Source organism: Bos grunniens, chromosome 3 (assembly GCF_055505025.1).
Source record: "Bos grunniens cultivar Pamir isolate PY7600 chromosome 3, Bosgru_T2T1.0, whole genome shotgun sequence".
NCBI lineage: Eukaryota > Metazoa > Chordata > Mammalia > Artiodactyla > Bovidae > Bos > Bos grunniens.
In genome coordinates, this window is record NC_141167.1 from 90,753,611 (window position 1) to 90,781,144 (window position 27,534).

Here is a 27,534-nt window from a genome sequence, read left to right on the forward strand (position 1 = left end):
CCTTGTCCCAGGCTGTCTGGGGGAGGTGTTGGATGAGCTGCCCCAGTCCAGCTGCAGCCGACCCAGGTCCCAGTCCCTGCCCTTTGCTCCCCTGCTTTTCAATAAGTCGCGAAGCCCTGGGAGATGGGCGTGGGAGTTGTCCAAACTGAGGCTATGAAGTCCTCCCGGACTGTTCAGGGGGCCCCAGGCGATAGCCACGTTCAGATTCTGGCTGAAAGCCAGGGGAGGGAGCTTGGGGTAAGGGGAGGGCCCTGAGGGAGGGGTCAGACTCCTTAGCAAAGAGTTAATGGGAAGAGGGGGAGGGGATAGGACGAAGAGACCGAAGGGAAGGCTCAGGTAGGAAAAGAACCGTAGAGGGAAACCTGGTAGGGGGAGAAGGGATCCTGCCGGATCTGGGGTCGGAGTTGGGGCTTTCTCCCCTCCAGCACCCTCACCCTAAGACCGCCAACTTCCAGCCGCGGCGGCGAGTTTCAGTTTCATTTCTACGAACCCTCCTGCCTGGGCCGCAGTCGCCGCCGCGATGCCCAGTAAGTTCAGCTGCCGGCAGCTCCGGGAGACGGGCCAGAGATTCGAGAATTTCCTGGTCGATCGGGGACAGGACAGGGAGACAGATCGCGAGCGGCTGAGGACCATTTATAACCAGGACTTCAAGACCAGGTACGGGCCGGCCCACTCCCCGGCCCCGAAACGCGGGCCCAGCTTACCGCCGCTACCCCCGCGGCGGGGCCACTCTTCCCGCCCAGGGGCGCGGGAGAACGGCAGCTCCCCCAGTGGCTCCGGCGGGTCCCGGGGCCGCGCAGCGCCCCCTCCTGCGCGGTGCCCACGCCCCGCCCGCGCCGCCAGCGCCGCCAGCATCCCACCCGCTCTGCCCCTGCCGGGCCCCTGCGCCGAGTCCGGGCGGAGAACCTCCCCCACAGCCTGCTCCCCCGGCGGCGGCGCTGGACATGTCTGGGGGAGCCGGGTGCTGCGTCCACGCGCCGCCCGCGGGGGTTGGGGGCTGAGGGTGGTAAGCGCTCGGCGTGGGGGAAGGGAGCCCAGGCTTTGCAGAAGAGCGGGGAACGAGCTTCCTGCTGAGGGCTGCCCGCCCTGGCGCGAGCTTTGCGGGGACCTCCGCCCCTTCATTGAGGGGCTGCTTCCTCGGGGGTTCACTATCCCAGAGAGCTGAAGAGACCCAGTGTAGGAGCGAGAGTCTCAGGGAGCTCGGGGAAGAAGGAAAGGGCACCAACTGCGTACGTACCAAACCTCCATTAGCACCTGTGGCTTCTCCATGGAGACCCGCGCGGGGGCCGGTCTCCTCGAGGCCCCTTCTCATCCTGTGGCTAAACGCTGTTTGGTCCTCCTTTCCTGTTCCCATTCAAGTGAAAAGCAAAGAGACTTCTCCCTGTCAAACCACGGAATTGTGCTTCAAAAACACCTCTATCAACAGGCTGCAGTCTTGGGGTCTTGGGCCAAAGACCAAGAAATAATTTAACAGGGATAAATGTAAAGACTTAAATAAATACTGGGTGTTGGGAATTTAGGCTTACTAACAGACCTCTTGAAAAAAGATCTTGGTTTCAGTAGACCAAAAGGCGGGTATGGCTGCTTATAAGAGCCAAAGAAGTGTTAGACTGTGTTTTATAAAAGTGTGGTTTAGGGCGGGGGGCAGGAGGTAAGTGATTTTCCAGGTTTACCGGATCATTTCTGGAATATTGTTTTCAGTAATGACTGTCACGTTTTAAGAGGGACATTTAATGGGTTTGAGTAGCACCTGAAGGAGCAAAGACGCTGACCTGTTTTATGTCCCCACACTGTGCTGGGCACTGTGGGGAATATACTGATGGGAAAATACATAATGCCAGTGGAGCAGGAGAGGCTGTGATATACATACAGTATGCTGCAATAAATAGTAACATAGCATGAGGACTATAAGAGGAAAAATAAAGAGAACAATTACCATTGAGTCACATCATCAACACTGCACATCCATGAATTCACCTGTGTCCACAAAAATAGGTACAACGCGACTGAACAAAAGTCGACTACTTCTTTTGGCTCTGTTAAAGAGACTATCATTCTGATGCTTGTTTAAATGGTGAGGAAGGCTGTTCGAAACTATTGCAGTAGGTACGGGCTACAGTCTACGGGGTCGCAAAGAGTCGGCAGGATTGAGCGACTTCACTCACTTCACTCACTCACTCACTGCCTTGGGAGGAGCTCTTTCTCAATCTCAAAACAGCAAAGACAGCTGGGATTTATAGCCAACACCGGAGTGAGGGGTTCTTGAATGAAGAATCACTCGGAGACAGCGTTAAGGGTTTGAGGGTGGGGCAAAGTTGAAGCCTAAGGCAGAAGAGGGTTGAGAGGGGCCTGACTGAAGTTTCTTCAAGGAGAGGCTTTGTCAGATAGCCACAAACAGGCATATAGGAAACCACATATACCATACATTATGAGTGAATCTAAGGGATTTCAAAAGTAATTTTTTTAGTATGTACTTGTTTTTAGGCAAGTAAGATACAACTCCCCTGTAGTTATTAGGGAATTTGATAGAGAGGATGGCATTGACCTTGTCCTTTGCTTTGAAGGCTAGATAGCATTTTAGTACTTGGAGAAGGAGGAAAGGCTTCTATGTTGATTCATTCTTTTTGTGAAACCCAATCAAAGAAATGGAGAAATGTTGGCCTTGGAAAGAGAAAAAGTGGAGAGGACAAGGTAGTTATTGGTGAATATTTTAAAGACTGTCCTGAGGGGAAAGGATTATACTTTGGTGTCATTTCAGAAGGCAGAACTGGGTTCACTCAACATGGCCCCTCGGGGAATTCCTTGGTGACCTAATGGTTAGATTCCGGGCATTCACTGCACTTGCTCGGTTTCAGTCCCTGATTGGTTAAGTGAGATGCCGAAAACTGAGTGAATTAAGTGACATAGGCGGAAAGAAAAAAAAAAAAAATACACCAAGTGGAAGAGATTTCTGTTCTGATTAGAGAGAACTTTCTTATGCTGTGACCTCACGGAAATTCATTGCTTCTTCTCTGGGCTCTCATTGCTCCTCCTTCGAAGCCTGATTATAGCTGGGTGACACCCTACCTTGTGTTAGAGCACGTCTCTCCACCAGACTGTAGAGCCTCCGAACACGGGGACAGGCCTTTCATCATGTTGGAGCCTTCCCTCAGTCTCCAGCATGGAGCCTTGTATGTATTAGATGCTCAATAAATGCTTCCCAGAATCTAAAAGAATTAGTAAGTAGAGTTGATCTACAAGGGAAGAGGTTGTAGGGGGGCTATAGCAAGTTACCCTGTATCAGGAGTTTTGAGCGCTTCCCCCACTGAGAAGAATAGGTCCCTTCCAGCTATTAATCGGTTATTTTATAGTTTTATGAAGTACCCTGCTCTCAACTCTTATTAACTTTTCCCACCTCTTGTTATTCATTTGGCAAATATATATAATGGGGGCTCTACCATTTGCCTGTGCCCTGCTTCCTGCCTCTAAAGAGTGTAGGCAAGTAGGGAGTGGCAGATGTGTAGATAAACATGACATTCTGAGCTTCAGGAGCTAGGATCATGTTTCCATAGCTGGAGTTCAAATTCTGACTCTGCCACTTACTAGTTGCATTTGATTTTAACCACGTATCTAAATTTCCCTAACTGTTAAGTGTGTAAAATACTGCCTTTCTCTCAGTTGTGTGAGGCCAAAATAAAATATCATAGGTAAGGCATTTCCCCTGGTAACAGAGTGCATGGGCTTTGGAAGTGGCAGCTATCATTAACATTGCTGGTTAGGAGTCCGTTATGGAATAAGCACTGGCATCATGAGAAAGTTTCTGAGAGGAGATCATTCCTGCCTTGGGCAAGAGGCTCATTCTTTTATTTAACAAATATTGGCTGAATGCCGTCTATGAGCAAAACAAAACTGAATTGCTGTAGATACACAGAAGGAACTTAACTAGGAAGAAGGAGGCAATTAAAGACAAATACTTAAAAAAAAAAAAAACTTATTTAACTACTGTTCTGATAAGTGCTTGTGAGAAAAAGCCCAGGATGCCCAAGACTATGACTTGGAGACCTGACCGAGTCTAGGAACCAGAAGTTCCTGGAGAAAGTGATGTTTGAGCAGAATCTCGAATGATAAATGGAATTAGCAAATGTAAGACAAGGGGAGGGCAGTTCAGGCAGAGGAAGTAGCACCTCCAAGGCTGGAGGTGAACTCCTGTGAGCAGGTGACATGAGGTCAGAGGGAGGCAGGGGCTGGATTGGGTGGGCCATTGTAGGCCATGGGGAGGTGATGTGGGGTTTTTGTTTTTAATCTTAACAGAAATAGGAAAGCACAAAAAGTTGTAAAGTAGGACACTGAGAGAATCAGTGTTTTTAGAAAGATCATTCTGGACCTCTATCCACAGTGAAAGTTTACATTTTACTTTCAGTCACTTAGTAAGTTCAGTCGCTCGGTCATGTCCAACTCTTTGCAACCCCATGGACTGCAGCACGCCAGGCTTCCCTGTCGTTCACTATCTCCCAGAGTTTGTTCAAACTCATGTCCATTGAGTCGGTGATGCCATCCAACCACCTCATCCTTTGTCATCCCCTTCTCCTCCTGCTTTCAATCTTTCCCAGCATCAGGGTCTTTCCCAGTGAGTCAGCTCTTCACATCTGGTGGCCAAAGTATTGGAGCTTCAGCATCAGTCCTTCCAATGAATATTCAGGACTGATTTCCTTTAAGATTGACTGGTTGGACCTCCTTGCTGTCCAAAGGACTCTCTAGAGTCTTCTCCAACACCACAGTTCAAAAGCATTAATTCTTCGGCGCTCAGCTTTTATAGTCCAACTCTCACATCCATACATGACTACTGGCAAAACCATAGCTTTGACTAGATGGATCTTTGTTGGCACAGTAATGTCTCTGCTTTTTAATATAGGGTCTGGTATACACAGCTTTCACAGAACAGTATGTGTCCTTAAAACAAAGCTTGGCCTCATTCCCTAACTTCTGATATTTTTTATTCTAGTTTACTTCAGTTGTACAAAAGCCCTGGTCTGGTCTTTACCCATTGAGACCTGCAATCCAGTTTGTAAAACATAGAACTAGAAGTCCCATTAAGATCACTTCTTAGGTAGCTAGTCAGACAAGAGCAGGTCCTGCCCCATTCTGGATAGGGCCATCTTTCCCCGTCCCCCCACACCTGGACACTGGTGACCAGAACACACCCAGACATCCTCCCTTTTTTCGTTAGGAACTGCTAAGTTTCCAGCCAGTTTCAGGACCAAGCAGGATGTCAGAAACACAGTAGGGCTTTTCAAACCACCATCACCAGTTGGCTCAGGTACACCGAGACCTAAGAGGTGACTCAGAGTAACCCGAGGCTCATTATGCTATCTTTATAATAAATCAGCATTGCAATTTTTTGTACCTCCCCCTTGCCCCCATAGGTTTTGCCTGGGTGCTTATGGGTAAACACCTGCACATGAGAAAAGTTAAATAACCTAAAGCTGTCGATCAATTTGTCAGTCAGGTACCTCAGGACACCAGGAAGGACTTTCCACCCTTCTGTTAAAACCTACCTTGCCCTAACTGCGGGGCTGCTTCTGGTTCCCAGATAGCCGACTCTCCTCCCTTCTCAAGAGTATGCTTTCGCTTCACCTAAAAACTCCTGCTGCTTGAAACTGCTTTGTCTCTCAGTTGAATTCTTTGCCTCAAGAGGACAAGAACTGAGGAATGGCTATTCTGCCAGTAACAATCTGATACTGTGTTTTGAAATACCATTCCTCAGGCTAGTAGGCTTTCCTGAACCAGGTCTAAAAAATTAGTCATCTTCCACCTAACAAACAACAGAGACCAGGGGCAGGGCGATACACACCCAGGATATCCAACTGTGGCAGAAAAGTCTGGAGGGGAGTGCGGTGGTACAATAGCTAGGGTGGCTGAGCTGCCATTTAGAATGGGTGTGGGGTGGGAACCTGTCCTTCAGTTTCTTCCCTAAAATGGAATGATAATAGTTGCTGCCTCAAAGGGTTGTTGTGAGGAGTAAATGAGATAATGCAAGGATTTTCTTAGAACAGCAGGTACTAAGTGCTTAATAAATGTTTTCTGTTTCTGTTGATGTATCGTTTTTAATGGTGGAGCATTCAGGAGAGCCATATTAAAGGGTTAGATTTAGTCCTGTAGTCTGTGGAGTCAAGTTGGGGGAAATGATCTGATTTGTGTTTGCTGATAACTCCTGTGGACTCTATAGAGCTTCTCTGGTGGCTCAGATGGTAAAGAATCTGCTTGCAGTGCAGGAGACCCAGGCTTGATCCCTGGGTCATGAAGATACCCTGGAGAAGGGAATGGCAACCCACTTCAGTAAATGGCATGGACAGAGAAGTCTAGTGGGCTACAGTCCATGGAGTTGCAAAGGAGTTGACGTGACTGAGTGACTAACACTTTCACTTTCACTTCCTGCTGACTCTTAAAGGGATGGACCATTAGAGAGGTGTGGCGTCAGAAGCAGGAGGAACAGTTCATAGGGCTTGGGAAGATGATGAGATCATCAAGCAGTTCACAGAGGAAATATAAATGACTAATAAACAGAAGGAAAGATACTTGATTATGGTCGTGATCAGGGAAATGAAAATGTAAACAAAGTACCATTCATTTGAGCAAGCTTGGGGAGTTGGTGATGGACAGGGAGGCCTGGCATGCTACAATTCATGGGGTCGCAGAGTCGGACACAACTGAGCAACTGAACTGAACTATTCATTTGCTTATCAGATTGTCAAAAATTTAAAGGATTGAAGGTTTCTGGTGTTAGGGTCTAGGAAAGGGATTTTCTCGAATTGTTTTCAGTGAGAATGTAAGTTTGTACAACTTGTTTAAAGGACAATTTGGCAGAACTTATCAAAGTAAAGGGGGCTTCCCAGCCGTCTCAGTGGGAAAGAATCTGCTTGCCAATGCAGGAGCCACAGGAGACCCAACTCTGATGATGCCTGGGCTTGAAAGATCCTCTGGAGGAGGAAAGGGCAATCCACTCTAGTATTCTGACTTAGAAAATTCCATAGACAGAGGAGCCTGGCAGGCTACAGTCCATGGGATCCCAAAGAGTCGGACACAACTAAGCGACTAACAACATCAACAGTATTTCTTATGTGAATACAAATCTCAAGGACTTTGCTGGTGGTCCAGTGGTTGACCACAGTTTAAATGCAGGGGTGCACACACATCAAAGTAAAGCTTCTTCATTTTCTTTGACCCAGAGGGATGGTTATTGTAACATTTGAAATAGCCAAAAATTTTTGGCACCCTAGCTATCTATTGCTGAACAAATAGTTAAACCCATCACAATGCATTCATACTGTGCTATCCTCTGCCACCATTTAAAAGAACTAGGCGGCTTGGTAAAATGTTGTCATGGTGTCCATGGTGGTGAAAGAAGTCTGTTGCAGAATAGTATGTGTAGCACACAAAAAAATATGTGTACTTAAAAATATATATATTTTTTAATGCAAGAAAAAGAGCCTGGAGAAGTATACATCAAACAGTTAAAGTGAAAGTGTTAGTCGCTCAATCATGTCTGACTCTTTGCCACCCCATGGACAGTAGCTCGCCAGGCTCCTCTGTCCATGAATTCTCTGGGCAAGAATACTGGAGTGGGTAGCTATTCCCTTCTACAGAAGATCTTCCCGACCCAGGGACTGAAGCAAGGTCTCCCACGTTGCAAGCAGATTCTTTACTGTCAAACAGTTAAGCAGGTAGTTGAGAGTGAAAGAGTGGGAACCCTTAATGTTTTGTCAGGTAATGAAGGCAAAAGGAGAAGGGGGTGGCAAAGGATGAGATGATTAGATAGCATCATCAACTCAATGGAACTGAATCTGAACAAACTCCGGGAGATAGTGAAGGATAGGGGATCCCGGCATGCTGCAATCCATAGGGTCTCAGAGTCAGACACAACTTTGAAACCAGCACGCAGGTACCTCTCATATCAGCATCCCACCTACATTGCCACATTTTGTTCCACACTAAGGTATCTCATATCAATTAGGGTATTTTTGTTATTGTTTTATTTTAAAAGGATCATGTTATACACATTTTCCATCTCCTGATTTTCTTACTCGTCAATGCATCATGGAAATGACTCCTAATTGTCTGGTATATTCTTCTAATTGCATTATTGGGTTTTTTCCTCAACATCTAATTATGACAAATTTCAAACATAATGAAAAGTTGAAATAATGTGACATTTAACAACCATATACCCTTGTTACTGAACACAAATTGGTGTGCCCCACGCATATATGACGCCAAATAGACCAAACCGTCAGAGTCGGGAGCAGAGAAAGGGTTATTACAGGGCCAAGCAGTGAAAACAGGTGATTTAGGCAGCTCCCTGAGGGTTTTCTAGGAGAAATTGTTATAGGCAAAATTTGGAATGAGGGCTGCAGGGTGAGTGACTTTCTTCTGATTGGTTAGTGGTGAGGTAACTGGGTGGTGCTCCAGGAATATTGTGCTCTGCCTGAAATTACTGTCATCCACCTGGGTGGTGGCCTTAGTTCCTAGCAGGCAAAGCTATTGTTATGTGTATTCCTTGAGGAGGAAATAGGACCCTGCCCCAAGGCTGCACTATTGTTTCTAGACTGCAAACCCCCCACATCCCCCTTCCCCACCTTGTTTCCGTATTTCCCTCTGTTCCCCGATTAACAACTGTTTGAATCTGCCCCTTGGAATGCTGGGAAGGTCAAGGAGGCTGAATGAAGTCTATTTCTACAAAGCAGCAGCAAGGGACACAGATAGGCTTTTGTGCCCTGGAGGGCCCCCACAGGGTCATACTTTGTTTCACCTCACCTGGATTTCTTTCTTTTTTTTTTTTTTGAATTGCACTGAATTTTAATTGAAAACATTAAAACAGCCTAACTACTTATAATGAATTATAAAACTTTGATAGTTAAATTGTAGTATCATTTATGAAGCTTTAACCTTCATCATTTTGTAGACCTGAACCATTTCAGAGGAAGTTTGTGAAGACAAGGTCCAAACTATTTATAAATTAAAACACGGAGAAATGAAATAGAGGGAGAACAATATCTATACACAGCTGAGCATAAGTGTTTTTTAGCTCATGTTTTGTATAGGAAAAGGTAAGAACTAAAAAATGTAAAGTGATCCATTTTCAAAAATAGCTAGCTTTCAGTGACACCTTGCTGGTGTAACAGCCATAAGGAGCTATTCAGATCAGAAAAGTTGCTCAGTCGTGTCCGACTCTTTGCAACCCCATGAATCGCAGCACGCCAGTCCTCCCTGTCCATCACCAACTCCCAGAGTTCACTGAGACTCACGTCCATCGAATCAGTGATGCCATCCAGCCATCTCATCCTCTGTCGTCCCCTTCTCCTCCTGCCCCCAATCCCTCCCAGCATCAGAGTCTTTTCCAGTGAGTTAACTCTTTGCATGAGGTGACCAAAGTACTGGAGTTTCAGCTTTAGCATCATTCCTTCCAAAGAAATCCCAGGGCTGATGTCCTTCAGAATGGACTGGTTGGATCTCCTTGCAGTCCAAGGGACTCTCAAGAGTCTTCTCCAACACCACAGTTCAAAAGCATCCATTCTTCAGCGCTCAGCCTTCCTCACAGTCCAACTCTCGCATCCATACATGACCACAGGAAAAACCATAGCCTTGACTAGATGGACCTTTGTTGGCAAAGTAATGTCTCTGCTTTTGAATATGCTATCTAGGTTGGTCATAAGGAGCTATTAGCCATATAAAACTGGAAAGTTGGCAAACAAAGGGAAGGTGGGATGCCTAGGATTTTTCACCCAGGGTTCATTCTATTGGTGAATTCAAAACATAAGGGTTTCACACAGGCTCATCCTATTGGTGAATTCAAAACATAAAAAAAAATGGAAAGAGGTGCACAGGAAAGGAGGAAACAAGACGTCAGGGAGGGGCCGGCCCATAGAGGAAAACAAACCTAGGCGACTTCCAGGAAGATGGTTCACTGCATAGTACTCCAGTGAGGAACTGGGAGAGGGGCTTGCATGCTAGGATAACTTGCTTTGTGTAAGGACTGTGGGTGTGCCTGCCCATCAGACACCTGATTTTGCAAGACCACAAAGCTTCGCTTTCCGCTATACCTCATGTCTCCAAGTCCATTCTTGAGTTTGGGCTGGTGAGCATGTTCCTCACAAAAAACAATTTAGCTCATGTCACACAAAACAAAAGCAGGTGCAGTAGTAAAAACTGAGTCATGAAAATCCCAGTCAATTACTTTTAGCACACCTCTTTTCTTTCCCCTGGTTTCTTCTATGCTTGAGTCTTGAACAGGTATCCACTTGAAGGGGTGCTGGCGATATATAGGCCACGGAGGAAGTTTCCGCAAATCCGGCCATAACTATGTAGACATTCCGCCCTAACTGTTCAGCCAGGTACCCGTAGATAAATCCAACTATTGCGGAAACAAAGAAAATTCCCTCGAACATCTATTCGGCTAGCTTCTGGCCTTTGTAATCCATTTGCAGAGGCAGCAAGCACGAAGGCAGGTGGCAGAGTGAGGGCATCCAAGACGCGGGGACAGTAGGGTCCGAGGTCAGCTTCTGAGCACAGCTCTGCGGGCCTGCAGATCAGGGCGTTGCAATGGCCACTCATCTAGATTTCTTAATTAATATTTGACACATGCCTGCCATCCATCTGTCTTGCTATATTTATCTTGCACCATGTGGGCATGTGAGGATCTTAGTCCCTTGACCAGGGGTGAACTAGTGCCCCCTGCAGTGAAATTGTGGAGTCTTAACCACTGAACCAACAGGGATGTCCCCATCTAGCTATCTTAATTTTTTTGATGCATTTCATAATAAGTTACAAATACCCCTGAACACTTCAGCGTGATTGTTGTTATTACAACTATTGATCTAAGAGTTAAAAATTTGTTTACAGTGGGGGTTTTTTTGGACCACTCTGCACAGCTTGTGGGATCTTAGTGCCCAGATCAGGGACTGAACCCACTCCGTACGTAGGCAGTAAGGAGGCAAAATCCTAACCACTGGACAGCCAGGGAATTCACATGTTTACCTTCTTTTTTTTTTTTTAAAGTAAAATTTACCTACCGTGAAATAGACAAGATTTCAAGTGTCCCATTCTGTGAGTTTTAATGAATCCATATACCTGTGTGCAACACCCTATCAAGATATAAAACATAACATCACCCCAAAAAGTTCCTTCATCTCCTGTCCTATTTAGTCCTCACCTTTACCCACCCAGTGTCCACTGCTCTGATTCTTTTTTTTTTTTTGAGATACTATCTATTCTAGAACTTTATTTAATGGAATCAGGTAGTATGTACTCTCTTATGTAAGGCATCTCTTGTTCGGCATAACGTGTTTGATATTCACGCGTGTTCTGTGTATCAGTGGTTTCTTTTTACCACCAATATTTTACTACCAATTCTTTCGGTATTCTTTTACCACCAATATTTCTTATGGGCTTTCCTGGTGGCTCAGTGGTAAAGAATTAGCCTGCCAAACAGGAGACTTGAGTTCAATCCATGGGTCAGGAAGTTCCCCTGGAGAAGGAAATGGCTGGGTCAGCACGGCAACCCACTCCAGTATTCTTGCCTGGAGAATCCCCATGGACAGAGGAGTCTGGCAGGCTACAGTCCATGAGGTTGCAAAGAGTCGGACTTAGCAACTAAACAACAACAACAGTATATCTTATATGAATATAAATCACAGGGACTTACCTGGCAGTCCAGTGGTTAAGACTCCACGCTTGCAATGCAAACAAAGGGCTTGGGTTAGATCCTTGGTCCAGGAATTAAGATCCCACATGCAGCTCGCTTGGCCAAGGTGGGGGGAAAAAATATATGTATATATGCACACATGCATGCTAAGTCACTTCCATCATGTCTAACTCTTGGTGACCCTATGGACTGTATAGCCTGCCAGGCTCCTTTGTCCATGGGATTGTCCAGGCAAGAATACTGGAGTGGGTTGCTGTGCTGATCCAGGGATTAAACCCATAGCTCATACATTGTGGCATATTCTTTACCGCTAAGCCAACATGGAAGCGTGTGTGTGTGTGTGTGTGTGTGTGTGTGTGTATAGCGGTTTTATTCAAAATAGCCCCAAACTGAAAACGATGACCTTGAAACCCTGATCTACATACATGTACTGGAGACTGTGATCTTGGGCAGATTGCTTAACCTCTGTTTTGGTAGTTGGCCACAAAGTCTTTTTTTAAACTGGTCTTCTGGTGTGACCTTGCCTGCTGTTGGACTGTACAAGTTTGGACAATACATATAACCTGACACTTGATGTTCCAGGCCATCACACAGCATTGCTGGCAGCCAGAGGTTCAGTGTTTGCATTGTTAACCTGTTTCGTCTATAAAATAACAGTCTGGAATTGCTTGATACTTTTTTCACCCATTCTCCCGGCAAGTCTTTATTGGATAAATACCAGTGGTAGGTCTACACGATATGTTATAGTCATGTTACATTTTTTATGAATTTTTGTTTCATGAACAATATAATAATATTTTTATTAAAAAATCAGAGTATTATGTTTGGCTTTACAAGAAACCATCAAACCTTTTTCTAAAGTGATTGTACCATTTTATAGTCCATCCAACAATGCACGAGCATTCTGGTGTTTTTGTATCCTTGTCAACATTTGGTGTTGACAACCTTTTACATTTAGTCTTTCAAATGGATGTGATGCATTCTTTTAAATAGCCGTCTGATATTCTGTAGTATGAGTGTTTATAGCTTATTCAGCTATCTCCCTATGGATGGACATTTGTTTTCAATTCTTGGCCAATGTGAAGGACTTTACAATAGGCCTCCTTGCACATATGTTCTTATATGTTGGTATGTTTCTTTTCCATGGATACATTCCCATGAGTTAAAGGATACCTCCATATCAAATGTTAGGAGATGTTGCTGGATGTTTTCCAAATGGTTGTAATAGTTCCACTTTCTACCAGCAATGTATGAGAGTTTTCTTTCCCACATAGTAATACATGTTGTGACTGTTTTCTTTTTTGTCAGTCTCATGGAAACAAAATGGTACTTCATTTTTACTTTAATTTGCATTTCTCTATTTTTGGAGAATCTTTTCTTACCCCTGAGTTGTCGGAGTTTGCTCTTTAAGTTGAATATTCTGTTATTCTATTGAATTGTTCATCTTTTTTCCCCTTGAAATCCAAATGACTAGATGTTTAATGCAAGAATTGGTGCTTTTTTTCAACAATATGTACTAAGTTTGTGATTTAAAAAATTTTTTTTTTTTAATTTTTATGGATGTCACGTTAAACCAAGTGAACTTGGATAGTGGTAATAGACATGAAGAATAATTTGAAAGCTATTAATAGTTAGGTGGTAGTACCTTTCTCCTAGAGGAGGGCATGGCAACCCACTCCAGTATTCTTGCCTGGAGGATCCCTTGGAGAGAGGAGCCTGGCAGGCTACAGTCCATGGGGTTGCAAAGAGTCCGACATCTAAAGTGACTTAGCACACAGGCATAGCACCTATCACAGAAGCTGCAAAGCTTGCAGAGTTCCTCCTGCTCATGTGTCAATGCAGAAGCTTCCAAAGATGGAAGCTTCCACCTTAAAATTGTACTTTTGGGCTTCTAAAAGCCAGATCTGGCCATCTTGGGCCTGGTAACCTCTTTCTGGAGATAAGTAGCGTTTCCTCTTTTTAGACAGGATTTGTGCTCCTGGGTTTGCTCAGTCCCCTCAGGGTCCTGTTTTTTCTCTACCACTAAGCGGAGAGCTCCAAGGTGTTTCAGGGCACATGAGCTTTTGTTTGTTTAGACTTGTTTAGTCCCTTAGTCGCATCTGACTCTTCTGTGACCCCATGGACTGTGACCCACCAGACTCCTCTGTCCACAGGATTTTCCAGGCAAGAATACTGGAGTGGGTTGCCGTTTCATTCAGGGGATCTTTCCTACCCAGGGATCAAACCCGTGTTTCCTGCATTGCCACTGGTTTCTTTACCACTGAGCCACCAGGGAAGCCCCTGGTTAGAGTAGTAGATTATAGAATATTCACGTAAAAAGGATATGGGTAATCCTTCTTATACTAATGACTCAAAAGTAGGACTTGAGATGGCTGCAGGTATCAAAGATACCTGTGGAGTCTGGCATCTGTGGCATTTGAGTGTGTGCCGATTCATGGAACTTAGTGACTCACTGACCAAGGGGCCCTGATGAAAGTTACCAGGGTTGATTTCAATCCCTTTGCCTCAGCCCCTCAGCAGCAGTTGAGCCCGATACCTGATTGTGAGCCTTCCTCCTGATTCTCTTCCCTCTCCAGGAGCTTCCTGCTCTGTTTTCTATCCCTCCCTGGGTTGTGCTGACCTCAGTGGTTCTCAGACGACTCACTCCCTGAGAAGATCCTGAACACTTCCGTAGTTGTAAATACTATTGACGTCTCCCTATTTTTAGGGTCTGCTTTGACTTTGGCCTGAGTTCTTAGCTTTTAATTCATGGAGCTAGCTGCCTGTGGACCATGGGGATCTCAGACTGACCATGTCCAGATCCATATGTCCCTCCAGCCTCTTCCTCCTCCTGTGTCTCCCTCCTATCTCAGGAATAGTCCCTGAAGCCAAGCCACTGCTTTCGGTATTGTCCTTGACTCCTCCCTCTTCCCAGCCTACATTTGCTCTCCTGTCCGAAACCAAAATCTGCTAATTTTTTATTCTAAATATCAGATCTGTCTCCTCTTCCATCCTGACCACTGCCTTGTTCAGACCCTTGTCAACTTTGAATTGGACGGTTGCAATGGCCTTCTTCTAACTGGTCTCCCTGCCTACAGTCTTGCCTCCAGCAAATCCATCCTCCATTCCTGATGCCTGGGTGATCTGAAATGCAAATATGATCTTGCCACTCCCCTGCTTAAAACCCACCAACATGGGGTGGTTGTGTAACCACAGTGTAGCCTCTGGTGCAGGCTGGAAGTAAGTTACTACTCTTAACTACTACTGCTGCTACTAGTACTACTATTACTACTAATAGGATACTAATAATAGTAGCTAACATTTCTTGAGCATTTTCTATTGTGTTTTCACATGATTTACTATCTTTTTAAGACAAATGAGAGCCAATTCAAAGTTTTCTGAATGGTGTCACTCACTTGCATGGGGGGAGGGAGAGGGGCAGAGTTATAGGCAGGGGGCACCAGGAAAATGTCCTTAACCTTAACTGATCTTATTTAATGCTGGTGAGTGACCATGCTGGTTGAGCCTTAATAGTTCAACAGAGATGGCCATGGTTCCTAGGAACTAGGATTTGCTTTCATTCCCCTCAAAGCATGGAGGGAGGGTGCTCAGCTGTCCAGAGCGTGAATGTGTCTATGACGTGTCACATGTGGGGTTGTCCTCTGGCCCTTAAGTGCCAGTAAAGGAGGAGAGCTGCTGGCCTTCAGGGTCAGGTGCAGGCTTCATGGCTTGGTGTGCAAAACTATGCGAGACCTGGTCCCTGCCCACCTCTGCTGCCTCCTGCCAATCCCTCCTTGCACTCTTCACTCTAGTACAACCAGACTGGATGTGATACTAATCATAGTGCACCTTACTGAGATCTTATGTGCCAAGCACTGGGCTAAGTGGACACCACAGTGTCTGTGTCTCCTGTGATCCACGCAACCACCCCGGGAGACAAGTCTGCTGTTACCCCATTTTATAGAGGAGCAAAGTGAGGCTCTGCGAGGTACAATGACCCAAGGTGACCCAGCTAGTGTCAGAGTGGGTGGTCCCCCCAGCTCCCCCCACTCGCGCCCCCACACTTCGGTTCACACTCTGTGCTCCGTCCTGCGCTTGAATGACACCCATTCATCCTTCAGGACTCAGTTCTGACGCTGTTTCCTGGGGAAGCCGCCAAGTCTGAGCTCCTCCCCTCTGAGCTCCAGGCAGGGGCTGGAATTAATGTGTTCCCTCCGTGCTCCTCAAGGCCTCTTTGAACCCCCAGCATCTAGCACAGTGTCTGGCACATAACAGGTCTCTGTAAGTGTTTGTCAAGTTGACTAAACTGAATTCCAGGCACTGAACCTTGGGATTATTGTCCTTCTGACCACTTTTCCCTGTCTTCACCTTCTCTAGGCCCAAACAAGCTATTTGATCTCTGGAGAGGATCCTTTCCCTTCCTGCTTGGGTTCTACCTGCACCCTCTGACTTCGGGGGGACACTGCTGTCTGATCAGCCACCTTGCCCACACACCCTGGACACCTGCACTCTCTGCCCCCTCACTCCTCACCAGCGGGCTGGACCTGGGATCCACTCCCCACCACCACCCTACCAATCAGCTTCTTCGGCTTCCCCCTCTGCCTTAACTCTTTCTGCTTCAGTGTTTATATCTTTTCTGTCCCAAATTGCCCCCACCCTGCCCCAGGTCTTCATTTTTTACTCTCTCTTCCCTTAGTCCTCCATCTCAACAGCCCACCATTGGACTTTTCTCCTCAGAAGTGCAACATCCACCACCTGCTGCTTATTTAAAACAATCATATTTAGTCTTGGGGAGGGTCCCCTTGCCTTCCCTGAAAACATTAAGAAGTCCTGCCGTCCCGGCCTGAGTCTCTGTCCCCAGCCCCATCCTGTCCCGCACAGAGTGGCTCTCAGACGCCCTCCCCAGCTTGCCGCCCCCTGGCCCTCACTCCCCAGTCTCCTCTGCTCCCGGCAGCTTTGGGACCCCTGCCCCTGGCTTCTCCTCCATGCTGTATGGAATGAAGATTGCCAATCTGGCCTACGTCACCAAGACCCGAGTCAGGTTCTTCGGGCTCGACCGCTGGGCCGACGTGTGGTTCCCAGAAAAGAGGAGAATGAAGCCGGGGTTGGAAATGAGCAAACACCACAGGTCACTGCTAGCCACTATCTTTCATGACAGGTGTGCTTGTGTGTGACGGGGTGTGCAAGAGGGGCCTGGGCGTGTGGGAAACCGTGTGACTGGGGCTTGCCTCGGCTTGGCGGGGGTGGGGTAGGGGCTCCCTCCTGCAAGAACTGAGGGGAGGGCAGGGAAGGAGCTAATTGGCCTGAGTTGGGAGGTGGGTTTCCTGAGCATAGCTGGCACTTGGCCATCCTCCCCATTCTATGACTTTCCCGAGGGCAACCCCCAGTCCTGTCTGCTCCTGCCCCAGTCCTGCCCGCCCTTGACTCCCGCTCTCCCCAGGGCTGAGTATATGCATGGGAAACATGGGGTGAATGTGGAGGTCCAGGGGCCCCATGAAGCCCGAGATGGACAGCTCCTTATCCGCCTGGATTTGAACCGCAAGGAGGTGCTGACCCTCAGGCTTCGGAATGGAGGAACCCAGCCTGTCACCCTCACCCACCTCTTCCCATTCTGCCGGACCCCCCAGTTTTCCTTCTGCAATGGAGACCGGGAGCTGCCCTGCCTCCTGGGCCCAGGTGAGTGGGTTCTCAAAGAGCCTCTGGTGGCCAGAGGCCTGCCCTAGGAGGGTCTGTTGCTTCAGGAATGTGCTGTTGCAGGCTGGTGGGGCTTGCCTTGGGGTAGGGGCTATCTGGGGGATGTCAGGGTTGGGATGCTCCTGGGCAGCTCCCTCCCCAACCCGACTCACTCAGCTGCCTTCTCCTAGGTGAATGCTATGAGCTCCATGTTCACTGTAAGACCAGCTTTGTGGGCTACTTCCCAGCCACAGTGCTCTGGGAGCTGCTGGGCCCTGGAGAGCCGGGCTCAGAAGGAGCTGGCACTTTCTACATCGCCCGCTTCTTAGCCGCTGTGGCCCACAGTCCCCTGGCAGCACAGCTGAAACCCACGACTCCCTTCAAGCGGACCCAGGTCTCTCGAAACCCTGTGGTGACCAGGCGGATAGAGGAAGGAGAGAGACCCGACCGGTAAGTCCTCCGTCCAGCCCAGTCCAGGCTGGTGGGGGGGTCCCTCCCCACATCACCATGTGGGCCCCTTTCCTAACGGTGAGTTCTTCACTCCTCCAGACCTCAGAGACCTTTTCTGTCTAAGAAGAAAAGCAGATATGAGGACAGTGTGGAAAAGTTTCAAGTATTTTTGACTGTATGAAGGATTATCAGGCAGCTGGGGTGGTCATGTTTCTCTCTTTCTCCCTCTCCCTCTCCCTCTCCCCCTCCCCATTATAACAGCTTTATTGAAACAGCTTGCATACTATACAATTCATTCCTTTAAAGTGTACAATCTGTGGTTTCTTTAGCACATTCACAGTTAGGCCCTACCATCATCACAATCCATTTTGGAACACTTCATCACCCCCAAAAGGAGCCCATACCCTTTAGTTATCACCCGTTTTGCCCCCCGGCCCCTCTGCCCCCTCGCCTCCTAGCCCTCACCAACCACTCTTGTACTTTCTATAGATTTCCCTCTTCTGGACATGTCATATGAATGGAATCATATGTGTAGACATCTCTTTTTAATATGTCCAGGCGTTCACAAAATACTGAGCTATAAAAGCAAACTATGAGACCACTGTGCTCTTTCTGCTAAAAATACATGTATAGGGGAATTCCCTGCGGGTCCAGTGGTTAGAACTTCAAGCTTTCACTGCAGGGGGCACAAGTTCTATCCCTCATAGGGAACTGAGATCCCACAAACCATGCAGCGCAGCCAAGAAGTTAATTAATTAATTGGCTAATTAATTTAAAATATATTTGTATAATACATATTGACAAAGAAAAATGTCTGGAAGGCTGCATATCAAAAAGTTAACAGTGGTTATCCCTGGATGGTGAGCATGTTGTTTATTTACCCATTTATTTGTTAATTACCTCTTTTCTGATTTTTTTTCTCTAATGAACATGTATTATTTATATATGTATATAGATAACCTCACAGCTTGTGGGATCCTAGTTCCCCAACCAGGGATCAAAGACAGACCCCCCTCTGCCATGGAAGTGTGGGGTCCTAACCACTGGACTGCCAGGGAATTCCATATATTATTATTATTATTATTTTTAATGCTTTCAAGTATCATGCTTTCTAAAAATGAAAATGGTCCAGCCTTGGCATGAGCAGCCTTATGAGACAGTGAGTCCTCTCTTCTAGGGCAAAGGCTACTGACCCCTTTCAACAATAGTATTGAAGCAGGGCTTTGTGCCTCCCCCAGGGAAGGGCCTTCTCAGAGTCTCTGAAGGCGAAGGGTCTCTGTGTTTGTAATGGCTTTTCTTGTTCCCCTCCTGCAGTGCTAAGAACTATGACCTGGAGTTCAGTTTGCCACTGGGAACATACTATCCACCCCCCCGCCTCAGACAGCTGCTCCCCGTCCTTCTTCGGGGAACAAGTATTTTCACTGCCCCAAAGGAGATTGCTGAGATCAAGTAAGTACCATCCTTCTGCACCCTTCACACTGCTTTATATGTTTCTTCTCTGCTCACTTCTTGCTTCTGCCCCATGCCTCTGTCCTCAGCCTTCCATGCTCAGTTCATTCATCCCCTGACTGGCCAACACACCATGTGCCAGGCTGCATTCAAGGTGAATCACTCACATGATGGCCCTGACATTGTAGTTGCATTTCTCATCTTATCTTATGTAGTGATGAGTACTATGAAGAACTAACTAAAGTTAAAGCAGGGTAAAGGATGTGCTGTGCTGTTTTGCAGAGGACAGCTAGTCCTGGCCTCTTCGAGGAGGTGATATTTGAGCGGAGAGTGACATTTGAATGAAGTGAGGGTGTAAGTCATGGGAGGATCTTTGAGAGAGGGTGTTTCCAGCTCCAGGATCCACAATGCAGGTCTGAGGTTGGCGGGCAGGGACTCCCTTCTTAGAGGCCTCTGACCCCCATCTGCTTCTCTGCTCTTCTAGTCTTCCCTGATTCCTGACGTTTTCATAGTCTCAGGGCTGCAGAGGGAGAGGTGCTCCGGGACATAGGGTTTGCCTGACCCATCCTGTTCCTATCCTTCCCCTCCCACCTCCCCACCTGTCACTGCCAGGGCCCAGCTTCAGACAACCCTGAAGTGGAGGAACTACGAGGTGAAGCTCCGGCTGCTGCTGCACTTGGAGGAGCTGCAGATGGAGCACGACATCCGGCACTATGACCTGGAGTCGGTGCCCATGACCTGGGACCCCATAGATCGGAACCCCCGTCTGCTCACGTTGGAGGTCAGGGCTTGGATTGGTAGTAGGGAGAATGGACTCAAGTTAGCCAACCCACAGACTGTGGGCAGAACAAAAGGATAATGATGCTGTTCCTGTCCCAGAGGGCTCAGCAAGGAGCAGAGTAGGGATCTGGGCCCCCCAAAAGAGGCGTCAGAGCAGGGTAATAGAGAACACAGGGGTTTTAGCCCAGACTTTGCTCTGTGACCTTGGGCAAGTCTCTCGTTATCTCTGGGCCTTAGTTCGCTCACCTGAAAAGCATGGAGCTGATCTAGATGATTCGTGTTCTTTTTTGTTTATCTGTTTGGGGTTTTTGGCTGCACTGGATCTTCATTGCAGCATGCAGGCTTAGTTGCCCTGCAGCATGTGGGATCCTCGTTCCCCCCACTGGGGATCGAACCCAAGTCCCCTGCATTGGAAAGTGGATTCTTAACCACTAGACCACCAGGGAAGTCTGGAAGATAATTCTTAGAGACCTCGCCAGCTCTTAGATGTTGAATGTGTATACATAAGTCCAGAATTGCACATGAGGACGGATTCCTGCACCCATTTGCTGAGAAAGGCACCAAGTGAGAAGAGACAGCAAGTGAGGATGATCAGGGACATTTTCCTGCAGAAACTGAGTTTTGAACAAAATTTTAAAGGCAGAGTAGAAACTGAACTGGCCAAGAGGGCAGCTGGACTTACTGGGAACCTGACCCCGGGGTCTTGAAATCGTGCCCTGGAGGGTTGCCAGGACTCCTGGACTCAGCATCTCTGAGCAGCTTGGGCAAACTTGTCCCTTCCCCATCTCCCCTGACTCTTGCCCTGTCTGGTAGAAGAGGAAAGAAGCAAAGCTCCCTGAGCCCCAGGGTAGAGGTGGCTCATCAGACCTTGTGTTTCAGGAGGGGGTCTTAGTGGGCACTCCACTGGTCGTCTCGGGCTAGAAGCTTGCTGGTGCTTTGCTTCCTAGGTTCCTGGGGTGGCCGAGAGCCGCCCCTCAGTGCTGCGGGGGGACCACCTATTTGCCCTTTTGTCCTCCGAGACACATCACGAGGACCCCGTCACCTACAAGGGCTTTGTGCACAAGGTGGAATTGGACCGGGTCAAGCTGAGTTTTTCCACCAGGTAGGTGTTGGAACCCTGAGCTGTAGGAACATCTACAGATGATGGCCCAAAGGCCAAGGGAGGAGGGTGTTTCTCCCGAGAATGAGTGGGACCCCAGGGACAGAGCAGGCAGCAGGGGACCCTTAGGTACCTCAGCAGCTTCCTCTCCTAGAGGATTGCTTACAGGTCTGGGAAAGCGAGTGGGGTTGGGGTAGATGGAAAGAGTCCTGGCCTTTTATTGCCCACCCCTCCTTACTGGAATGCTTCCCCCTCTCTCCCTTCCCAAAGCCTCCTGAGCCGCTTTGTGGATGGGCTGACTTTCAAGGTGAACTTCACTTTCAACCGCCAGCCCCTGCGGGTGCAGCACCGTGCCCTGGAGCTGACGGGGCGCTGGCCACTTGAGCCCATGCTCTTCCCTGTGGCCTCTCGTGGAGTCCCACTGCTGCCCTCGGATGTGAAGCTCAAGTGAGACTGTGGGCAGGGGATCCAGGGCTACTTGAAGTATGGGTGTAGGGGATGCGGTCAGGGAGGCTTCTGGGACTCGACAACATCGTGTTTGTGGCACTCTGCCAGGCTGTACGACCGGAGTCTGGAGTCAAACCCGGAGCAGCTGCAGGCCATGAAGCACATCGTTATGGGCACCACCCGCCCCGCCCCCTACATCATCTTTGGGCCTCCGGGGACAGGCAAGACTGTCACCCTAGTGGAAGCCATCAAGCAGGTGGGGCCTGAGCCTGTGGCCTATAGTCTATGGCCTACACTCTGAGTCCCCCTGGAACCAAGCAGCTGTCCCCAGGTTCCACTTCCTTCCAGCTCCCCAAACGCACGCCCCTGGCACCCATCCACCAGCTGGCACCAAGGGCCAGTGTGGCTTTGAGCACTGTGTGCGCGTTGAGTATTGCACGACTCCACGTTGCAGTTCATGTCTGTCATGGTTGTTGTGTTCAGTCACTCAGTAGTGTAGGACTCTGTGACCCCATGGACTGAAGCACGCCAAGCTTCCCTGTCCTTAACCATCTTCCAGAGCTTGCTCAAATTTGTGTCCATTGGTCAGTGATGCCATCCAAGCATCTCATCCTCTGTCGTCCCCTTCTCCTGCCTTCTGTCTTTCCCAGCATCAGGGTCTTTTCCAATGAGTCAGCTCTTCGCCTCAGGTGGCCAAAGTGTTGGAGCTTCAGCACCAGTCATGGTAGCCTTTTATATTTACTGCAGCAGTTTTCTAGCATAAAGTCCTGTTTGGACTGCAGTGGGCTGGGGATCAGAACTTGCCTTTTTAGTCACTCCCTCCCCTAGCAATGGGAGAGAGATGCCACACTGTGCCAGCCTGAGTCACAACCACACTTCTCTGCACCACCCCTCCACCCGGAGACCAGAAGCTGCTTCCCACACTGTGTTTATCCCCACCCCAGGTGGTGAAGCACTTGCCCAAAGCCCACATCCTGGCCTGCGCTCCATCCAACTCAGGGGCTGACCTCCTCTGTCAGCGCCTCCGGGTCCACTTACCCAGCTCCATCTACCGCCTCCTGGCCCCGAGCAGGGATATCCACCTGGTCCCTGAGGACATCAAGGTACCTAGGGAAGGCAAGTGGCTGAGGGACAGTGGGTGCTGCTCTGGGTAAACACTAGGGTCAGGAAACTAGAAGACCCTCATTCTGAGATACTCACTGTGTGACCTTGGGTGGGTCAGGTGCCCTCTCTGGGCTTTAGTTGTGTGTAAAGTGAGAGAAAGTAAATAAAATTGCCTGGGGGCCCCGGAGCCAGAGTGAGGGTGAAATTGGCAGTGAAGCCAAGCTGACTCCTTTCCCTGCCCAACTCTCAGCCCTGTTGTAACTGGGATGCAAAGAAGGGGGATTTTGTATTTCCTTCCAAGAAGAAGCTGCAGGAATATCGCGTCTTAATTACCACGCTCATCACTGCCAGCAGGTGGGAAGTGTGTGTGTGTGTGTACATCTCTTAATATTGTGTTAGTAAAGAGGTGGCAGGCTGGGGAAATGGGGAAGGATGGTTCCTGGGGAGTTGGGGGGAGGGCCGGCCTAGGTGAGCATTCAGGTTTGACAGTCTGGGTGTGACCCCTGCCTGGCCTGACACCTCCCAGGTTGGTCTCAGCCCAGTTTCCCATCGATCACTTCACACACATCTTCATCGACGAGGCTGGCCATGCCATGGAGCCAGAGAGCCTGGTGGCCATAGCAGGTGAGGGGTTTGAGGGGGCTGCAAGTATGCCCCACATGTTGTCAGAGAGGTCCCACCACATACCTTTCTCCCCATCACTCCCCACTTTCCAGGGTTGATGGAAGTCAAAGAAGCAGACAACCCAGGAGGGCAGCTGGTGCTGGCAGGAGACCCTCGGCAGCTGGGGCCTGTGCTGCGTTGCCCGCTGACCCAGAAGCATGGGCTGGGGTACTCACTGCTGGAGCGGCTGCTCACCTTCAACGCCCTATACAAGAAGGGCCCGGATGGCTATAATCCCCAGTTCATAACCAAGCTACTGCGCAACTACAGGTACCCCACACCCTCCACCGGCCCAGCTGTAGCCTCCATCCCACAGTCCTGTTGCTCAGAGACTATACAGTGCAGAAAGACTGTAAACTGGAAGGTCTCCTCTGCGGTCCCGTCACTGCTGTTTGTAGATAGTGTGACTTAGCAAGTGCCCTCACTCTAGAGCAGTTTGCCTATTTGTATATCAGGGCATGGTCAGTGGTTCCCAGACACTGGAATATGTCTGAGGCAGGTCCCAGGTGAAGTTTCTAGGCAATCCAAGGATAAATGAGAATACAGACAATTAATGATTATTCAAGTTAAAGAGCTGTATACTTCCTTTAGTCAGTGAGTTTTGCATCTGAAATGCTCAGTTGGGTTCCTAGGTGAGTCCACTAAGAATCTTTAGTTCCTTAGATGAGTCCACTAAGAATGCAAATAAATGTTAGCTATTGTGTTAGTACTGCTTGTATTTTGGGAATTTTTTTTTAGTTCTACCAGTTTATTGCTACCAACCCATCTCCCTCTGCCCTCATGCACACATGCTCAGTCATGTAACCCCATGGACTGCAGCCCGCCAGGCTCCTCTGTCCATGGACTTTTCCAAGCAAGAATACTGGAGTGGGTTGCCATTTCCTCCTCCATATTTTTTTATTTAAACACATTATCTCATCCAGTAATGGTGATAGTCAGTGATACATGTTTTTGTATTATCCTTCCTTGGCAAAGTTGAGACTTGAGAATGGGTCCCTAATTTCTTGGTGTTTTCTTTTAAATTTGAAATCTGTGGATTGGATGCTTTCTGGAGCCACATTTGGTTCTGCTTTCTGTGGTTAAGTGTGTATGTGTTAGTCGCTCAGTCATGTCCGACTCTTTGTGACCCCATGAGCTGTAGCCCACCAGGCTCCACTCTCCGTGGGATTCCCCAGGCAAGAATACTGGAGTGGGTTGCCATTTCATGCTCCACGGTATCTTCCCGACCCAGGAATTGAACCCAGGTCTCCTAGTGCCCAGTTGCAAAAGCTGTAACTGAATGAGTCTACTATGCAGTGGGCAGGACAGGATAGTGTCTGAGTGGGTGGAGGGGAGCCTGCCCCTGTCTGGTCTTGCTCTTCCTTCCTCCTCCTCCTCCTAGGTCTCACCCCACCATCCTGGACGTTCCTAACCGGCTGTATTATGATGGGGAGCTGCAGGCCTGTGCGGATGTCGTTGACCGAGAGCGCTTCTGCCGCTGGGAGGGTCTGCCTCGACAGGTGAGGCTGAGAAGGGCTGGGGCTCAGGCTCCCCCCACCTGTACCCCAGCTCCCTCTTACTGAGGGTCTGGGTAGCAGGAGTCTCTGAGTGGAAGCCACAAGCCCTGCCCTTAGTAATCTGGGATCCCCCATTCCCTGGAAAGGTTTGGGGGTGGAAGGGAAGGGAATCTGGGAGGTCCAACTGAACGTTTCCCCTAACCCTGTGTCTAGGACTTTCCCATCATCTTTCACGGTGTAATGGGCAAGGATGAGCGTGAGGGCAACAGCCCGTCCTTCTTCAACCCAGAAGAGGCTGCCACAGTGACTTCCTACCTGAAGCAGCTCCTGGCCCCCTCCTCCAAGAAGGGCAAAGCCCGTCTGAGCCCCCGAAGTGTGGGCGTCATCTCCCCATACCGGAAGCAGGTCAGGCCCTCAGTTCCCATCAAGGGAACATTCCCATACCTAGCCAGACCGCTAGGCAGAGGCTCCAGCTCAGGCCTCTCTGCCGGCCCCATATCTCAGAAGAGCTCAGAGGTCAGTTGTACCTCCTCTTTGCCCCCCAGCTCCCTGGCCTCCTGCCTGGCTCCCTCTTGTGCTGGGGTAATGGCAGGAGAGAAAGGCACCTGTCCCCATCTTCCAGGTGGAAAAAATCCGTTATTGCATCACCAAACTTGACAAGCAGCTTCGGGGACTAGACGACATCAAGGACTTGAAGGTGACCCTCACCACTGTTTCACACTCCCTCCCTGACTTCTGTTTCCCTCGCTCCCCCACTTCCAGACACCTCCTTGGGTCCCTGCCCTACTGTTCCTGGGACAGCCCCAGCCCCTGCCCCACCCTCGCTGCCTGAGACGGACTTGGGCTTTCCCCTGGCTTCTCACTGCTGGAGATCCCAAGTTGTAGGTCTGGGCTGGGGCCAGGAAGCCTGTGTGTTTAGCAATTACCCCGAAGGATTCTTAGGATCAGGCTGATTTAAAGTCTCTACCCTAAGGATAAAGTCCAGTCTCCCAAGCCAGCCCGACCTGTCCTGTGATGATGTCCCCACTCACCTCTCCCACCCTGAGTCAGTTGACAGCTAGCTCCACTCTTTCTCAGATAAGAATCACCTGGAGAGCTTTTAGTGCTGCCAGGGCCAGGGTTCCACCCAACCAATTAACACAGCTATCTGGGGGCAGAGCCAGGGCAGCTGTTCTTTTATGGCTCCTCAGGTGATCTGTGATCTGCGCAGCCAGGGTTGAAAATGGGTACTTTAGGAGTTAGAGGCCTCTCCGGTGGAAATTCTGATTCAGGTGGTCTGGGTTAGGGCCTAGAGTTACTTAAACAAGTACTGAGTGATTATCTTCAGGAAAGTCTGAAAAACTCTGCCGAGTTAGTATTCTTTGGAATCCTGTTTTCTTTGCTTAGAAGCCTTTCCAGTTCCCACCACTTTAACTGGATTCACTTTTCAGGTTTCAGCTAGCGTAGTGTAGTCCTGTCCTCTTTCCTGGCTGCCTCCACTGTCCTCAGGCTCTGGTAGGCGGGGCTGGTTCCTGGGTCCCCGGCTGAGTGCCTCCGGCCCTGCTTCCCTCCCCTCTAGGTGGGCTCTGTGGAAGAGTTTCAAGGCCAGGAACGCAGCGTCATCCTCATCTCCACCGTTCGGAGCAGCCAGAGCTTTGTGCAGCTGGATCTGGACTTTAACCTGGGTTTCCTCAAGAACCCCAAGGTTGGAGGGCTGGTGGGCTGGTGGGCACTCCTCCTTCCAGGGTGCCCTTCCCTGCTGTGACCCCCCACCACCTCTTCTCACCAGAGGTTCAATGTGGCAGTGACCCGGGCCAAGGCTTTGCTCATCGTGGTGGGCAACCCGCTCCTGCTGGGCCACGACCCCGACTGGAAAGTGTGAGCATCCCACCCTCCGTCCCTTTTGATGGCTACAAGCCTTATTCAGTCACTAAGTTGTGTCCGACTCTTTGAGACCCCCTGGACGGCAGCACACCAGGCTTCCCTGTCCTTCACTATTTCCCAGTCTGCTCAAACTCCTGTCCACTGAGTCAGTAACCCACCCCCTAGCCTAGGAGAGCTGTAGTTTTATGAAGCACCTTGGGGCTCAGGTAATCTTCCGTCTGTTTTATCTTAACATCTCCATTTGCCAAGGTTAAGCAACTTGCCCCCAGGCATAGGCCAGTATGCAGGACCCAGGCTGGGCATCCAGCCTCTGCAGGCACTCGGCCAGCCCTGTGCAGCTGTGTATGAATGCTCCTGTACCCCACAGATTCCTGGAGTTCTGTAAAGAAAACGGGGGGTATACTGGGTGCCCCTTCCCTGCCAAACTGGACCTGCAGCAGGGGCAGAACTTACTCCAAGGTCTGAGCAAACTCAGCCCCTCTACCTCAGGTATGGCTGGGCCAGGGTGGGCCAGAAGGGGGGCAGTGCTGAGAGAGGAGGTAAGTGACTAAGACAAAGCTCACCCCCTCTCTTTCTAGGACTCAAAAGTCACGACTACCTCCCCCAGGAGCGGGAGGGTGAAGAGGGCCTGTCCCTGCAAGTGGAGCCGGAGTGGAGGAATGAGCTCTGAGGACCGCCCACCTGACCCTGTAGGCTGCTAACAATTGGGGGAAGGGGGAGGAAGTACCACTGAAAAAAAAAAAATGTTATTCTTTGCCAAAGTCTCTTGTCTCCTCAGCCAGGCCCCAGCTTTCTAAACTCCCAAGATGACCCCAGAGGGGAAGGTGGAACTGTCACACCCTGCCCGAGGCCAA

The 27,534-nt window shown here is 49.0% G+C and overlaps 1 protein-coding gene across 4 annotated transcripts; it reads left to right on the plus strand.

Annotated features, from left to right (window-relative positions):
• On the plus strand, nucleotides 1-27,441 carry MOV10 (Mov10 RNA helicase). Of its 4 annotated transcripts, none has more exons than XM_086391822.1 (21): nucleotides 1-66; nucleotides 456-657; nucleotides 16,611-16,814; nucleotides 17,097-17,332; nucleotides 17,521-17,779; nucleotides 19,094-19,228; nucleotides 19,841-20,009; nucleotides 20,956-21,110; nucleotides 21,378-21,554; nucleotides 21,663-21,810; nucleotides 22,499-22,657; nucleotides 22,909-23,012; nucleotides 23,185-23,282; nucleotides 23,375-23,591; nucleotides 24,703-24,820; nucleotides 25,031-25,222; nucleotides 25,440-25,514; nucleotides 26,376-26,501; nucleotides 26,586-26,674; nucleotides 27,048-27,169; nucleotides 27,259-27,441. In XM_086391822.1, exons 1-21 carry the CDS (start codon nucleotides 33-35, stop codon nucleotides 27,348-27,350), a joined length of 3,111 nt encoding a protein of 1,036 aa, XP_086247948.1. In that variant the 5' UTR covers nucleotides 1-32; the 3' UTR covers nucleotides 27,351-27,441. The 4 variants fall into 4 exon arrangements, with proteins under 4 accessions (XP_086247948.1, XP_086247949.1, XP_086247950.1 ...); XM_086391823.1 differs by having other exon boundaries at nucleotides 42-66; nucleotides 16,611-16,784; XM_086391824.1 differs by lacking the exon at nucleotides 1-66 and adding an exon at nucleotides 301-336.
• Nucleotides 27,442-27,534: the final 93 nt, after the last annotated feature.

Excerpts from the sequence above, each read along its gene's own strand:
- MOV10 (XM_086391822.1), top strand. The coding sequence starts at position 33 with ATGAGCTGCCCCAGTCCAGCTGCAGCCGACCCAG. Across the intron at positions 21,555-21,662 it reads CCCTCGGATGTGAAGCTCAA|GCTGTACGACCGGAGTCTGG; the intron begins GTGAGACTGTGG and ends GCACTCTGCCAG. Across the intron at positions 23,013-23,184 it reads ACGCTCATCACTGCCAGCAG|GTTGGTCTCAGCCCAGTTTC; the intron begins GTGGGAAGTGTG and ends GACACCTCCCAG.